Here is a 17,108-nt window from a genome sequence, read left to right on the forward strand (position 1 = left end):
AGTACTGCATTTACTTTATCTAACTTAGTTTCAAAAACACTAGTACATCAAGACTGGATTATGTGCCCTGTAGTTGAATTTTCAAAACACTAGTACATCAAGACTGGATTATGTGCCCTGTAGTCGATCATATACAGATTAATTTATAGTAGATACATTTATGTTATAAATGCATGATGATAAAATAGTTAAGTTTCATGCAGAGAGCTGTTTTAACCAGTAGCATTAATTTTCTACTCTATTAATGATGACAGTCAGGTTCTTCAAATTATTAGTATGCTGATGTTAACATACAGAACATAAATAAGCTAGAGTACAATGGAATACATTTCTTTCCTTATGCATTGCAATGCACTTTGTTTCTTAAATAAAGAAGATATGATATGCAATCATTGCTGAATATGAATATCCATAAGCTTCATCAGAAGACAGACCATCACTGATTCTTTTTGCAAATATTTAGGCAACATCACTTAGGACTGTGCTAATTCAGTCTGTTTCTTCAGGGGCTTTTAGCTCAGTTAAGTTCATTTTCCCTTTTTATATTCCTATATAAGCCTCTGCTCCACTACATTAAATTCTTCCCCGTCAGTAAGACTGGATATGCTTACTTCGGATCCCATCAGTGTAACTACTCCAATAGGCTACAGTTGTTTGGGATGGACTGATGTATTGCTTTTTTCATTGAATTGAGACTCTGAACAATTTCTCTCCTGATGGACAATCTTGAAATCAAATGTGAAATTTCATATTAATTTATATGGAGAAATAGGTTCACTAGTATGGGACCTGTATGCAGGACTGGCAGCCTTGCAGACCCCAGCCAAATAGATTTTGTTCTCTTTATGAGAGCAGTATGTACAGAATACAAAAGAAATGTTTTTTCTTATGAATGTGACAAAGTTAGCATGTGGGAAATGGAATGGTTTTGGCATGCAGTGAATCATGTTGGGTGCTCTCTTCATGATGCTGTTACTGGAATTGGAATTTTAGACTTAAAAACACGGTGAGATGATGGCTTCATGACAATATAGCAAAGCAAATGTGAATTGGGACCAGGTTATTCACAGGTGTGGCCATAGTTAGTCAAAATAAAGGTTCAAAGTTTAGTGTATCTTTGGATACACCTGAATTGGACACTTTTTAAAGATTGAACTCTGATCTGTTTTACTTAGTTTAATTGAGAACACCTAGTTCAGCCCCAAAAAACAGCTAGCATAACATCTTCATAAGATGTTGAGACACTTCTAACATCCACCATAACCTTGTTTTCTTTTCCCTTAGGCAGAAACCACTGGAGTGAGGAACCATACAAGCCTGGATACGAGAGAACAAGTACTACACTGAACAGCAGAATGATGATTGCTTGACCATGTGCTTATCCACCTTCAGTCAAATTCCATCTATGCAAGAATTTGTAGATTTGGCTCCCAAATACCAATATCATTTTTATTTTTTTGCCAACTACAACTATGACTGCAATCACAAGCCTAATGGAAAAAAATATACATATGCATATGCATTTGTGTATATATATATATATATATAAAAAATAAAAATGAGTAGTTCCCGAGAATATTTGAAGTAATTGCTTTGTATTACCTATCCATTAACTTCTTATACCCATGACTAGTATATGTATTTTTATTCATTTCATAGGATGAACAAAATATTGTGTTTCCTTATCTACGTTTTTGCCAGTTCCTTTCTCCTGTCCTTCTGAGACACTCCTTCCTCTAACACTCTTGTAACTTTGTACAACATTGATACTTCTGCAGGGGTGATCCTTCTTTGTGATATAGTCCTCTGCAGCCTGCAGTTTGAAAGTAAAGCTACTTCCTGAAAACCTTTTCAGCAGCAAAGCGATATATCATTGAACTTGCAAGTTGGTCCCCTAGACAAGCAGATTCTCTGAAGGCCTCAGCAAATACAACTACATCAGGATACTAGAAACCTTCTCTGCAAGTGGGTAAGTCTAACAAAGATGACATTACCACAGAAAATTCCACAGGCAAAGCCCCTACATGATGCATCAACACCTTTCAATAAGGTACAGTTGAAAGAGCTACAAAAGGTTCAAGTCACAAATTTCTTAATTGAAATTAAGTTATGATTTGCTTTAAAACACAGCACTGCTGAGATCTTGGTTATCCGTCATGTTCTTCTCTGCTGCTACTCTTAGAATACAAATCTAGGTGGAAAGATATATTTGTGTGATGACTGCCCATCCATGATGACTGACCAAACTCAACAGACAGAAAATTTGGCAATGAGTGCTGTAGGTATGAACAAAATAAGCAGCTTGTCTAGGCAACTGAATCTACAATTCATGTGTTGTTTGTTGACTGCTGCCTGAAAATGCATGAACAGTGATAATCTGTACACAGCTTTAGTATGTACCCTGTGTGTGCTGGATCTTGGAAGCTGGCCGTGTATTGTTGGTGCAGAAGATACAAAAGGAAAGTGCTCAAACTGGAGGAATTAAATTTCTATAATTAGAAATTGTCTGTTAAAATTACATGCCACATGGCAAGCCAATGGAACTTGGCGTGTGGAGAGCATATTGGCAATGATTTACAATTAACTACCATGTTGCAAATCACTGCTTAGCTGTTTTCTATTATGAAATTTGGAGAGTTGTAAAATGCATTTGTGCTACTTTATTTCCTTTTGAAATGGTAATTACTACTGCTGAGGGGCAGTACTTAGTGCAGAAAATGAAGTGTGCAGCATAGGGAGGAACTTGTTTCTGAGGAATTGCTGAGGAATTGTAATGATATGAAAAAAGAGCTTTCCTGAAACACATACACACAAAAGAGCTTCATTTATGAAACTCCATCCAAATAAATAACAAAATAAAGTAAAACACAGTCTTTTTGTGCAAGGGACAGTATTCACTTCTTTGTTGCTGACTGCACTTTTTTCACATCAAAGTGGGAACAGTGGATTGACACAGGGAAAAACTCATAACCCAATGGCTTGAGGGAAATGCAGATGTATGGTAATGTGATAAGAATGCCCTAGAGTAACAGGTTTGAGCCAATGTGTTCGAAAATTATGAGTGCGCTTCTAACTACTAGCCCATTTTAGATACCTAGGATAGAACAGCAAATGGTATGGCCCTGGAGAGCTACATGAAATTTGACTTTTATATCAGAGGAGCAGAGGCTGTGCACTCTGAGTGGAGAGAGCAGGTATGTTCTAATTAAGTGGTAGTAAGTTCCCCCTTACAGCTTCCCTCTTGATTGTGATTGTAAAAAGGACTGTGTTTATGAGTAGCTTTTATGGAAGGATATATTAAGGAAAGCAAGGAATAAGGCTTCTGAGGTCTTAAATTTGGTAACTTGTGACAATAATCATGATCTCTGAGGTAATAAAGTAGGCTATCTAGCTCTAGTCCTCAGTTTAAAGTTAATATCTTTGAAAGCAAGGTGATTGACTGTAATTTTGCTCATAGTGCTTTGCTGTTAGCAGTAAATAAAAACATATACAGCACTTTTCATCAGAAGTGTCGGAGTGCTTTCCACACCTTAATCAATTAATTTTTATGAGATGGTGGCACGATTATTTCCCTTTCCCTGCTGGAGGAACTGAAAGGATCAGGGCAGCCACCAGCAAGTATGCAGCATTTAGTGCAGTGGCAAATATTGATAATGCCTTGGTCTAGAACTGTGGCTTTCCAGAATTATTTTATAGTTACATAGCTGAGACAAACAGTCATAATTCCCCTTTCATAAATATATTTGAACCAGACTTTAGTCTTAGAAAGACAACAGACCAAGTCGATGCTGCTAGGGTGGTCCATCCTGATACTCAGGAGAAGTACTCATACTTAGGCTGTACTGGATCAGATAGGCTAAACAAGTAACTCATGATTGAGCTGCAGTACAAAAAGGTAAAAGCAGGAAATGGCTCAGAACAAGAGACTGTCCAGGTACGCAGGGATGATGTTAAAATAGCCAGTGTTCAGCTAGAGTTGAGACTTGCAAAGGATGTCAAGTAACTAGTTACAGGATGAGCAAGAAAAATGTGGGACTGCTGCTGGACTTCTCTGGTGACTTAGTGCCAGCAAACGCAGCCCAGTTTGAGGTACTCAGCGCCTTCTTTGCTAACAAGGTCTCCGAGACCTCGGTGGTTTGCAGCAGAGCTCAGGGAGGAGGAGAGGAACCAGCAGCAGGCATACGCTGAAAAAACTTTCTGTCAATATGGAAGGGGACTGGCTCTAGTGTTCTGGTAATACATCTCCCTGCTCTCCAAGCAGCCTCAGTGTGAAGCAGCAGGTGATGGGTACTCTGTGGGTGCTTGCACCAACTTCAAATGACAAATGTTGACATAGAAATGCCAAACTGGGTTGAAAGAGGGATGTATTAAACCTACTTGACAAAGCTAGGGCAAAAATGGATGCAACCAGTTCAGTTTAGCCAGGTTTTAATTTAGTTGGAAATATACAAGATCCAAAACCAGCTGATGATTTGTAAGCAGTGCATTTAATTAGCATCCTGTTGTCCAACAGCGATGAAATGCTCTGCTTTGCCATGAGAACATGTACAGCTGTTTTTTCCTGCAAGTAAAGATAAAAGCGGCTAATCAAGCTAAGAACTGTTACTGTGGAAAAATGGGGACAGCGGCTAGAACTTGAAGATATTTATATATCTCTACCAATTTCAGTGGCACCTAGACACTTGGTATCTTAAAAACCTAGCTAATTACATAACAAATGAGACATTCATTTAACAGTTTTCTCAGGGAGAGAAAGCTGTCTATCTACTCGTGGCTTTATAAATAAGCACCTTGTGTGGTAAATAAAATTGTTGCTGGTACAATCGTCGTTGTTTTGCAGATAATGAAATGGAAATGGAATCAGTACTTTCCTCAGTAGCATTCATATACATCAAGACTGATGCAACTAATTTTTTTCTCATATAATTAGAGAGTACAACTTCATCTCACATAGGTTAGGGACTTTCCACAAAAGTGCAGGAGTCAGTTCTGTAGATAGAATTTGAATTTTCCCACTTTTCTTGGACAAGTGGATAATTTTTCCCTTCTACTGTACACCTTTTAATCACAAATGCAAACAATTATTTCTCCTCATTTTCTGATTCTTATAAACTCTTCTTAGCATTAAAAAATGTCTAGAATTTTAGAATTGTGACTAAAGCTGTAAGCAGATTCTAGAGCATGCAGACACAAATGTTTCATCTGTACAGTTACGAAAAGGAACTCCTTCCCATGTGTATAAATCAAGACAGTGAATTTGTAGCAGCTTAAATACCAGTGGACCATCATTTGTTTTCACTTTGAATCAGGACCATAATGTACAGATGCACTTTGCTTTTCTTTGATACTGTGATTTTTTTTCTGCTAAGGCCAGAATAAGATTTCTGGGAATAATGTTATGTCCTTTGTGCTTTGGAAAGTATGGGTGAGTCAAAACTAATACTTTCTTTGGGTTTTCTCTGGGTTTTCCTAATATTTGCCACATTGCTCTTGCATTTTGGATAATCTAAACATCTGATGCCTGAGGAAAATTAGCCACTGAAAAGCTGTGCAGAAACTGCAGGGTACATAGCCTGAGACAGTTCCTGAGACAATACCTGCATTTATATCTTATGGACTGAATAATTTTCCTGGGATTAGATGTCTCAACTCCCCAGTACTTCACATCTGCGTATTTGTCTAAAAGCAAGATATTTTTGAGGCAGTAGCTGCAAGTTATCTAGGATTCTCACCCAGCTAGTGATTCTTTTGAGTAAACCATAATTATGATGGGAAATTAAAATAAATTACTTAGACCTACAGCGTAGGGTTTTGGATGTCTGTTGTTGTTGCTGTCAGAAACAAGCCATTTTAGCTCCAAAGAAATACAGCTTCTTGAGAGACACTTCTCATCTGCTGTTTTTCAATCACTGAAGTATACAAATATATTTGAAAAGCAAAGTTCTTATGATTATATCTACTTTTATAAGTTTAACTGTAATCAACAGACTAGGAACAGAGTGCACAAGTCATTTTATCTACATTATTTGTGGAGAATCTCTGAGAACACAGAAGTGCTTCTGACCTAGTTAAATTCCTGCTATTTTGAAAATGATTATTAAAAAGCCATCAATACTTCTCTGAGCCCACATACTCACTTGTTGCCCGGTAACCAGAAGGATGGAGCCTTCTTTCCCATGTACCACTTGCCGGTAAATGTGATCTAGAATTAAGAGTTCACTCCAGCAGTTCTGTAGCAACTTCATTTGGTCATCAACCTGTAAAGCAAACATGAACGTTGGTGGCGTTATGCTGGGAGTTACATTTTACATCACACTATGGAGTCACTAATGGACACTGGCTAACATGCCGCTTCCTTCAAGCATCATGTGAACAGAAATGCTGTCAAAAGTTATTTGTCCCCAAAACTGCTATTCTCAGCTGAACAAATAGGGCATTGCTGAAAACATTATCTGTAAAATATATAGAATATTTGCAGTTGATTACAGGAAGTTGATTCCAGGAAATCAGAACTATGGCTACGTTATGCAGAGTAATACTAGTATTATAAGATAATTATGAAACACTCATGGCAACAGGACATTATTTTTAGCCAAAAGCAAAAATAGCAGAAACAATGCTAACATGAACTTTCCCATACTCCCCATCCTTGAATCTCAGCTTTTGGAAAATAGAGAAGAATCTGCAGGTTCAAGAGCACTATTGCTGCAACAAACCCAAGTCAGAAGTAGGTTCCTTGCAAAGGAAAAAGTGAAGAGGTGATAAACATTCTCTCTAAGAATGATTATGTTACTACGGAGAAAGAAGAAAACAGACACAAGGTGGGTATCTTCAGGTGTCACCAGCAGGGCCAGAAAGACATGTACGTAAGGCAGTAAGAGACTGCATTTAGCAATAGCAGGAACTTTCAGGGCACTCAGCACAAGCAGCCTACATTAAGGTTTTGGTGCGTTGGTATTTGAGATGTGCATATTACAGGGTAACAAAGTCTCTCACTAAACTGATGGTAATTGCAACTGGACTGCATTCATTTTTATTCACTTTAACCATGGAAAAATGATGAAAATTTGCAGTGACATGGGGAAAAAATGCACAGATTAGTGGAAGGACTTTGAATTTAAGTCATGGTAAGCATCAATATCCTGTGGATCTGTTCTTACTGAACTTACTGATTTCTTTCCTAAAAAAAATGGAAGTCTTTGACTTCAGACAGTCCTGGGAGAGTTAAGGGGTGCGTACATTAGCCTCGCTACAATTAAGTGCGTGGTGTGGATGCAGTAATAGCATGTATACAGTTCAAAGAACTCTAAAAGCCTTCGTGTATAGCAAATGCTGAACAAAATTATATAAAATAGGAGAAATAAAAAATAAATTAGCAAGGAGAATATTTTTAGAGGGCAGCTGCATAAAATTTCCCAGACAGAACTATTAAAATATTATTTGAGGAGTTCTAATTTTGATTGGTTTAGAACTTCATTTGATGATGGATGGGAAACTGCATTTTTAGGAGCAATCCTGCATGAGCTTAAATAAATAATGCAATAGGTATTTTCAAATTTTATCATCATTCATCCAATGATTTTTTTGAGCTTTATCCTTTCCAGCTTGTTTTCTTGTTGTGTGGTAGAAAAAGAAGTAACTTTTGTTACTGATGGATTTTCCAAGTGTCATCTATGAAAGCTGCCTGGTATTTTCTCTCTGTTTCCAGTCACTTGCCATATGGCTCAGACTTCAACATCTTAGACATCCAGTTCTTTCTTTGACTCCCTTATTTGCTGTAACTTCTCTTCTCTGCATCACAATCTTCTCCCAATTCTTCTTGTCCCAGTTTCTCCCCTTAGGTATCTGTATTAAATTATTCCTTCTCGCTGGACTGTGCAAAGAAATGAAATCAGGATAGAAAGGGAGAGGGCCACTGTAAAGCCAGTGCAGGAGTACCTGTGTACAGCCCTTTCTCCCCCATAGCCTTCACTAGGCCCTGCTCCACAGCTGTAGCAGGTATCTGTGCTGGGAAACATCTTATTCCTTCCACTGCTGGTCTGCCTAGAGGATGTCATCATTTTGTGGTTTGGGTTTTTGTTTGTTTGTTTGCTTGTTGTTGTTGTTTTTGCTTGTTCTCCAAGAAATTAAAAAAAAAGAAAAAGGAAATCATATCTAAATATCTATGCCTAAATAACATCTTAAGGTTGCAAAATCCAACACTAGAATTATTTAATGCTTGTATGAAGATTGTCTGTTCCATTCCTAATTTGTTTTCCAATTGTCTTTGTGTTATTACAGACACAAAAAGACTGAACTGGTTTTGGGTAGAACACTCTCGGTTCTGATAGTTCAAAAGTTTCACATGCTTTGGCTTTGAGGTACTAAGCATAATCTTTTAAAATATTGCCCTTCTGCCTACAGTCATAGTTAATACATGTAAGCTCAGATAACACCTGTAAGCCACATATCCATGGGCAATAGAGATGGAGGATAGAAATAGGTGTGGACTCTGTAGATGGATATATTACTAAGTCAGTGCAAAGCTAGTGCTATCACGAACTCAGCCTTGCTCCATCCCAATGCTGTCTGTACCCATGATAATTCATTTCTGTTCAGATCACAGAGCAAGGCTGATTCTGTATTAAAAGATCTCTCTTCCTCTGCCCACAATGTATATTTTTCTATAAAAACATTTCAGCCAAGTGACTTGTTAGCTCAAGAGAGAACTATAAATTACCAAAATGAAACACTCCAACCCAAAACGTGGGCCATGTTTAAAATAAGGCATTATTTGAAGGAATTATTTGAAATTTACAGATTCTAGTACTCTTGCTTTTTACATGAAGCTGTTTTGTGGTCATTCTTTTCTCTGTACAACAGAGTGTTACAAAAATCAAATAAATCATGCCAACATGATAATTTCATCCAAAATTAGCATTTCACACAAAGCTACCACAGCTTACATCTGAACAAAACAAGCTGTGAGACAGTTTAAACATTCAACATCCATGTTGTAACAACTAATACCTGAATAAGAGGTCAAGCATTTGATTATATTATAAATGACATATTTCTGGCTAACCCATCTGTCTCAGCCACAGGCAGCAACTTTTGAAAACAAACTGCACTTTACAGGGCTGGCTTTCTGAACGCCCCAACAGCAGCTAGTCTGCAATCAAAGCCTACCTCCCAAGCTTTACCATATCATTACTGAGCCAGTGCTGTGAGAACAGTATGAGATGGCAAAATCACACACACAAAAATGTTTTGCACATAGCCTGTTCCTGCTGTTCTACAAGACTCATAAAACTAGCAACAGCGAACGTCTGCTAGTGGTTCACAAAATCTGCTCCTCCGTATTCACTGTAATTTAGCCAGTGAAAGCCTCTAAAATGGGTATCATAAAAAGCAAAATACACTTCCAAAACATTGGATTCAGAAAACTATTAGATCCAGCTGCTTTTGCCATTTCAGGAAAGCTGGCAGAGCAGCAGAATGCTTCCCAGTTTTCACTGGGAAGAAACAGATGACCTTAAGGAGGGTCATGAATTACTAAAATGGAGGATCAATTACAGCCTACTTCTGAAAGGCATGTAGATGAGGAAAATCACATTTCTTAACTCTGCTAACGCATAGTAAATGGAAAATAGAAAATAATGTAGATCGCTGAACAAACACAGTAACATAGCACGTCTTATGTTAGAATCAGCTGGCAACCTTTATGAGGTGTGTAACTTCAGCCAGAACACAAACACCTTTGTGTTTCCATGGCACATGAGTAACTGTGCGTTATCTAGCAAAACAAAAAATCAGCCTTTGGCCATAGCAAGTATGTGCCTTAAACTGATCCTGGGGGCAAAGATGCTTAAGCTGTGATGGCTGAAGTGGTGAGTGAATTCTGAAAAGGAAGGTACTATGCAGAAAATGCACCTTGTGGACTTCAGTCTCGTGACACCAGAGCACGCTAGTCCTCCACTAACAAGGTGAGCAAGAGAAAAGGTAAGATTCTGTTGTCGTGATAGTTTAGCTTCAGTCTGGGATTTTCCTCAATAATCAACATCATTTTCAGTCATGGTATACATTGAATTAGAAACAAGCCCAAAAGCTTGTACTGGTGGCTAAACTTTGAGGCTTTTCAGTTTGTGGAGATCTTTGAGAGTAATATCAATCTATTAACAATAACAACAAAGTGCCCTTTGTCCCTACTACTGGGAATGATTATAAATAAAAATTGAACATCATATGGCCAACAACTGTCCACTACAAGAATACTCCCCAGATTTGCAGCTGCTCCCTGCCATAACAGACCATTGACACAAGGATAATGTAACCAATGTCTTACCTAAGCAAGCTGTCAGATGAGATACCCATTTGACAACTATCTAGCCTCAAGCAAAAGTGAGAGTGAATACTGTGCCCAGATGGTTAAATTTAGGTCCTGTCTGGTCAGTGGCATTTAGATGAAGACTCTTATCAGTGGAGACAATATAACTGGAAATCGTTGCTGAAGAAATGTGTCTAAGGAAAGACGTGGAGGAAGCTAAAGGGAGAGTGTGTGACTTGAAATAGGAGATCATTTCCAGCACACAGGGTGGCATGGAAGAGTAATAATGTTAAGAGTATGAAAGGAGTAAAGCATTACACTTGTAAAACAGTGGCTGAATAACAAGGGAAGCAAAGAGAGTGCTTAGGAGGAGGTTTTAAAGGAGGGGACAAGGAGGTTGTGTGGTGAGAGAAGACATAAGGGAAGTTGGATGTCAGGTACAACACTGAAGGTGAAGGTGATGAGATGGGATATTATGCAGGCTTAAAGGGATTGTGTGAGAGTAGATGTTGCTGCTGGGGTAGAGAAAGAGCAGGTACTTTGTCAGACAAGCAGAGGATGGCAGTTGTCACCAGCAGAGATGAAAATGGACATGTGCATTGACCAGTCTTTTAAGTAGTAGGAATACATGGGTGAAGCAAGGGGTAGCTTTCTCATAGCGTTGTACATGGCAATAGGTAAATCCTATTATTTCCTATAAGAAAAGCCTATTCACTTGTGCTTACAGCGAGGACAAAGAAGCATATCAGAATTTGGAGTCATTCATAACCTTGTATCTCGTGCTGCTTGGTCTACTCGTAGCATATGAGTCATAAGCTCAAAGACAAATGGTTGTTGTCGCAACCACCTCTGTGCTGCCTGCCAGCTCCCTTGCTAGCGAGGATAAACTAACGTAACAGCGTGGTCCATTCTGCAAAAAGGGTCTCCCAGAATCTGGAGTACTGGAAGGCACACACACACGGTGAACTCGACACTGTGCAGTCAGTGTGCCTGTGCAATATCCACTGGTGGGTGTTGTGTGTACAGACGGACGGCAGGATACAATGCGCTATATTCTCATCAGGGTTTAAGATGTTGTCCTTCCCATATTGACCTGGAAACATACCTGCGGTGACCTCACGGTAGAAATGCGCACAGTCTCAAATGCTGTCAGTGCTGTTAACTGCAAACATTTTAGTGTTGTGCGAAAAGACACCTTTTGCTCTCGCTCTTCGCCCCAAGAGGCAGTCACTACTTGCACAGCCTGTTTGTCACAGTGCTTGAGGAGGCTGCAGACTGTGCTCTGCCCTTGTTGTCCCAGGCATTGCTTGGCCCAGCTCTTCACAGGAAAGCCCCAGAGCAGAGCTGCTGTATGGCTGGGCTGGGAGGAGTGTGTGTCTCCGAACAGGATCTGATGAAGGTGGGTCTGTGCCCCCTGCATTAGCTTGCTCTGCAGTTTCACTGTACAATAGTGTTTCTCCTTCAGAACATAAAAAAAACAAACAAAAAAACAAACCAGGAAAAAAAAACCACAACAGAAACAGAAACAAACAAACAAAAAAACAGGTTTCTGAAAAGAGAGAAAGAGATATGGTCCCCCCTTCTCCTGAAGTCCACTGACCCTTTTTCCCTGAGGTTTAATAGGACCATGGGGCCTGGTGGCACTGTAACACTCTTTCATGTCCACCATGAAAGACTCACCCAGCATTGCTCAACTGCACGCTGTTAAATATCCAGACACAGGTCTGAACACAGATTCCCTGGCCATGCCTGAGTTCTTCCCTGCAAGCTGGAGTTATAAGGTGACTTTAAATCACTGTTCTGAGTTCTCTGCTAGCAAGGATTAGAAAACAGGCACGTTATTAGACCACATTTAGATACAACTATTAGTTTGCATAATTTATCTTCCACAACACAACGCAAGCCACGTAGGACATTTCCGGGGGTGGAGGAAATAGGTTCTCAGCTTGAAGTGCGAAGTTGTAATCCTGAGCGCTGCGGTGACACGCGATCTCGTGGTGGGACAGAAAGGTGGGCTGGTGGCCGGGGGGTCGCGTTTGCCTGCTAACGCTGCCCTCCCACTCAGCTGGGCCCCGAGCTTTTGCTAGGGGAATGACTGGAAGGCCAGCAGGCTCGCTGGGCCTCTGTGGAAACAGCAGCACCCAACCCCACATTATCAATTGCAGTTAAAAGCAGGACTTATCTCAGAAATGCTGGTTACTCATCTGAAAAACTATTTGTGCTGATGTTATAGACGAGGAAGGCTAGTGCAACACAAGAGTAGTATTGTTGTAGAGTGTATGCTTCCCACAGCAGGGGATGTTAATCATTATAGACTCTTGTTTTCTCTGAGGAACAACATTGAAAATGCCAAATGGTAAAATGAAGAATAATGTGTATGTTTTGCTGAAATGCTTCTTAATCTTATCAAAACCACACTGTATCTTTCTTTTAGGAAAGTGTTTCACAATATTTAGCATACAGGAACCAACAACCACAGATTTATTGCAATTTTTCTTCTGAAGAGGTATTTTCAGCCTGGCACTTGATGAATTACCTGTTAAAAGTTTTGGGGTCATGCTTTTTTGTTGTTGTTGTTGCTTTAAGTTAAATATTTTCCCTATAATTATTGCTGTAGGTTCAGCTAAACAATGCTCTCACCTTTTACCTAGTCTATACCACTATCTGAGAAGTTGGAGAATCATTTTTCATCTCTTCATTTGCATCAACTAGCGCCATAGCTCTGGGCCTTTCTGCTACTAAAAATTTAAAAGGGTATCTAATGATTAAAACAAAAAATACGATGATTGAAATTTATGTGATAAAAATGTGTTGGATTCAGCTGAATTGTTTTTACTTATGCTTCTAAAAGGGAGTGCCAATGCCACTTTCAAATTCTACGGCCATTGAATAGCCATTTCCTAGTGAATATGAAGTGATTAAACATCTGTCTGAATTGTTCAGCCTGAAGCATACAAGTTCAAGGGATGGTTGAACTTCCTTTCAAATGTATTTTGGAGATCACTGATAAGTCATTGCAGACATACAGCTCGAGTTGATACTTCATTTTCTTATGCTATAGTGAAGCAAATCGCCCCAAATCAAAGTTTTATATGACAAGTTCATTCCAGAGGCTAATTTTTACTGCTGAACGCATACATGGTTTCCAAATCATTACATGGGTAAAAAAGGATTGGGACTCTGCAGATGGGTTGCTGCTAACAGTGGGAAACCTGTGCAAGGTTGCTGTCAAAAACAGCACATAGTAGCCAATGTGGTTTTAAAAGAAAATGCACAAAATTTCAGAATCAGTAAATGCCCTGATAAAACATGATTACTGTCTATAACCTCAGTAATAAATGCTGCAAAGTTCAAGAAAAAATGATTCAACATTAACTACGATCGTTCCAGCTCTTTACTAGAAACCTGTGTTATACAAAATTGCCTATTCTACGTGAAGGCAGGGAGTGAGCTTTACAAGCCCTGGTTGCATTAGATGGCTGTCCTGTTGCTCTAGTTAGACGACTATCTAGCTGTAGTTTGAAGTGAATATAAAACATGTTAGAGTTTGGTAGCAATCTACATTTTTTTCGTGATTTAAAAATGAAAGGAATATAGAAATATTCCAGTGTGTGCCTCTTCCTGCTCCTTTATGGCATATAAAGAGGATCTTATAAAGATGCAATTATACTCAGTATGTGCCTGCGCCTGTGTGCGCGTGTGTGTGTACACTTCTGCCTTCAGTAACTTCTGAATCCATCAAACCAGTGTCAGCTAATTTCAACAGAGAGTTCATGTATCCAAGACATTAAATTTCTATATGCCTTCCAGGAACTAGTATCCAGACAGAGGAAAGTAAGTGCTAAGTACCGCCCTGAAGGAAAGACTAATAAGCTCAGCCTTTTTTCAACATCAGAGAACCCAGAGAGGACTAAAATGTTTCATTAATTCCCTATTCATAGAACTATTAATATTTGGAATATCAAGCAACTTTTTACTTTGTTAAAGGGCATAAATAAGGAATTTGTAGCATAAAGCAGCGTTATATCTTTGAACATCCCCATGCTTCTACCCTTCCAAAACCTGAAGTGACTAGGTAGTGCCCACGCTCCGGACGGCATGGGGTGTTTCCTGCTTAGCGAACGCCCACGGGCAGAGCGATGGCTCTGCAACATCTCTCCTCGCGTGCCCCTGGCCAGCTGTCTAAGATCACTGTGAAAGGGGATCACACCAGCCGTGACCAGTCACTTCCCAGTTTCAGTGTTCACCTTCTGACTAGTCAAAATACTTCCATAAAAAAAACAGCCTCAAGCACCAGTCCACAGCCATCCTGCACTCTTGCAGGAATATTACACAACACACATGGGTCTAGGGGCTCACACTGCTGAAGAGAGTATGGGCAAGCAGCAAAAGGCGATCCTACTAAAGAATAAGACCTCTCTTCTTGTATAGATCTTCAGAATCTGTTTGGAGTCTATCCCACTTTATGAAGGGGAAAGTAAACAGCAAATCTCAGTTCTTCAAACAGCAGATGAAAGGGCTATTACTTTAAACTTTGTGTGTATATATAATATAGAGTACAGCAAATGCAATGTAAAAATTTTTTTTTTCCTTTTCCTGAAAACTATATGTATCTCTGTGCAAACTGCATGATACTTAGTGTTTTGCAGTCAGCATTATTTCTGATGAATTATAAATGTGTTTTTCTCAGGTTCTTTTTTGGATCATTTTTTTAAACTGAAAATAAGGAAAAGATTTCTTTTCAGTCCAAGTGAAAATTTTGCTTACAATGCAATGTTTCTTCCCTGTCAAAGTGAATGCAAAGATAAGTAAAGAGGAAAATTATTCTTTTCAGCATCTGTTTCACAGGGTGAAGAAGGAGATGTCTTCTTCATGACTGGATAGACTCCATAGAACTGATCTTCAAAATCCTACTCATGTGAGTATCTGTACCAATGTTACTACAATGTAAGTTTATTCATAGTTGGGTCTAGAACTTAAAAAAATAATAAAAAAAATCATTTAATGCTATGTAGTGTGTGTAGCAATTTTGACAGTAAAACTTTTCCCTTGAATTACTCCAGAAATACTTCTGTGTTTTCTGATATCAACAAACTAAATTTCAAAATGTGCTCGGCCAGATTCTTAAGTCTGAACTTGCATGGACATAAGTCCTTTGACTTCTGTGTAAATAGAATCAGGATTAGGCCCACTCAGTTCATCATTATCGTTATGGGTCTGAACTGCGTTTTAGGATGCACAGTGATGTCCTCTGGGGAATGAGAAGACAAGACTGAGTCTAGTAAATTTTAAAGAATGGATGGTGAATTTATTCTCAATATATTCAATGAGCGGTTTCACTCTATTGTACAGCAGACTTCAATTAAAGTCTCTATGGTCTTCTCCAAGTCACAAATATTATAGTATTATCTGAAAGGATTTCTAATATATAATATTCCTTTCCTGTTTGATGATTTATTGGATAAATTATCATGTCGTTTTTCTTACAGCTACCCCATTTTTCTACCTGACATTTATTCCAATAGTTTATATGTAAACTTTACCTCCTACATTAACTCTCATTTGTAAAATTTATTAGAAAACAGCTACATCAAATCTCGACAGAGATCAATACAACACACAGAGGTGCATTAATAGTGTAAATTATTAAAGTCATAGTAATAAATAAATTTATTTTCTACAGAATAAATATTCTATTTAAACTCAATGAGCTAAGTATAATATGGAAAAATATTTTTAGCTTGTGACACGAGAGACATGCTAATTTCAGAAAGAACCTTTAATATGGTAACAGGCAGGCAGAGCAATCTCCCAACACACAGGGTCATGTTCTTTCAAGTGCTGTATGCCCCATAATGCTGTTTTTTGCATGCATTAACACAAGAGTTACTTAAATTGGCTCTCATTTAAATTACACTGTGGTTCCCCCCTTGTTTAATAGGGTTTGCATTTCTTTATTTCCAGTATAGCTATTCAAGGGGGTATGGGCTATAGGGAGAGGGCAAGCCAAGAGAAGTATAATCATATTCTTTTAAAAGGTGACACCTACAGATGTTGGTTTGTGTGCACAGCACTGGACTATGTTTCCAGTTATACTAATGGGAGTATGCAAATAATCTTCTGATTTCATACCTAAAAAGCAGTTACTTTAAAGTTACAGCAGTGTAAATGAGAGAAGAATAATTTTCCATTTATGTGTTAGTGATACCCAGGGCTGAACACTGAATAAACCTTGTCAAAATCTAATACGTTGGATCTTACATACCATTTCTAACAAACACTAAATCTGAAGGCAGAACTAATTTTTATTCTGAAATTAACGTCCTTTTAATGTGTATAGTAACATTTTGTTTTTATTTTATTTTGCTTTTATTATATTGGTAATATTTTCTAGATTAAAATACATCACCATGCGAGCTCCTATTTAGATCCCTTCTCCATTAAGGTTACACTGATACTATTTGTTTGCTTGCTTATAATCTATGTTATATATATAAAACACTATATTGGGAATAGAATAATTGGTTTTATATTTTAAATGTTCTTTATCATTTGATTGCACAGCATTTCAGTCTTTTTCAGGAACTAAAATATGTTGTTCTATTTTACTTTTCAGTCCTTCCTTCTGCCCATATTTGAATCACCGAAACATATGGATCTGAAGTCTCAAGACAGGGAGCTATAGTGTATTACAGGACAGAAAGTCACCTATATTACATCTTTGGCAACAGAAGCTGGTAAAGCACTGCATTTGCCACACAAATGTATTTCACAGTGTTTTCCCGTTTTGTAATCGAACTGC

General features: G+C 38.4%; 2 protein-coding genes across 9 annotated transcripts in view; one reads left to right on the plus strand and one right to left on the minus strand.

Annotated features, from left to right (window-relative positions):
* The window catches only part of LOC310903458 (uncharacterized protein), a 43,116-nt gene extending 37,007 nt beyond the window's left edge, over positions 1 to 6,109 (plus strand). For all 5 annotated transcript variants that reach the window (XR_014587540.1, XR_014587541.1, XR_014587542.1 and 2 more), the window contains one exon: positions 1,285 to 6,109. The gene's annotated coding sequence lies outside the window, so the exon portion shown is untranslated. The remainder of the gene's footprint in view (positions 1 to 1,284) is intronic.
* The window catches only part of NR5A2 (nuclear receptor subfamily 5 group A member 2), an 88,830-nt gene that overhangs the window by 30,994 nt on the left and 40,728 nt on the right, over positions 1 to 17,108 (minus strand). For all 4 annotated transcript variants that reach the window (XM_083846758.1, XM_083846757.1, XM_083846759.1 and 1 more), the window contains exon 6: positions 6,138 to 6,257. In XM_083846758.1, coding sequence (XP_083702884.1) covers positions 6,138 to 6,257 — 120 coding nt within the window. The remainder of the gene's footprint in view (positions 1 to 6,137; positions 6,258 to 17,108) is intronic.

Source organism: Anser anser (genome assembly GCF_964211835.1).
Source record: "Anser anser genome assembly, chromosome: 8".
Lineage (NCBI taxonomy): Eukaryota > Metazoa > Chordata > Aves > Anseriformes > Anatidae > Anser > Anser anser.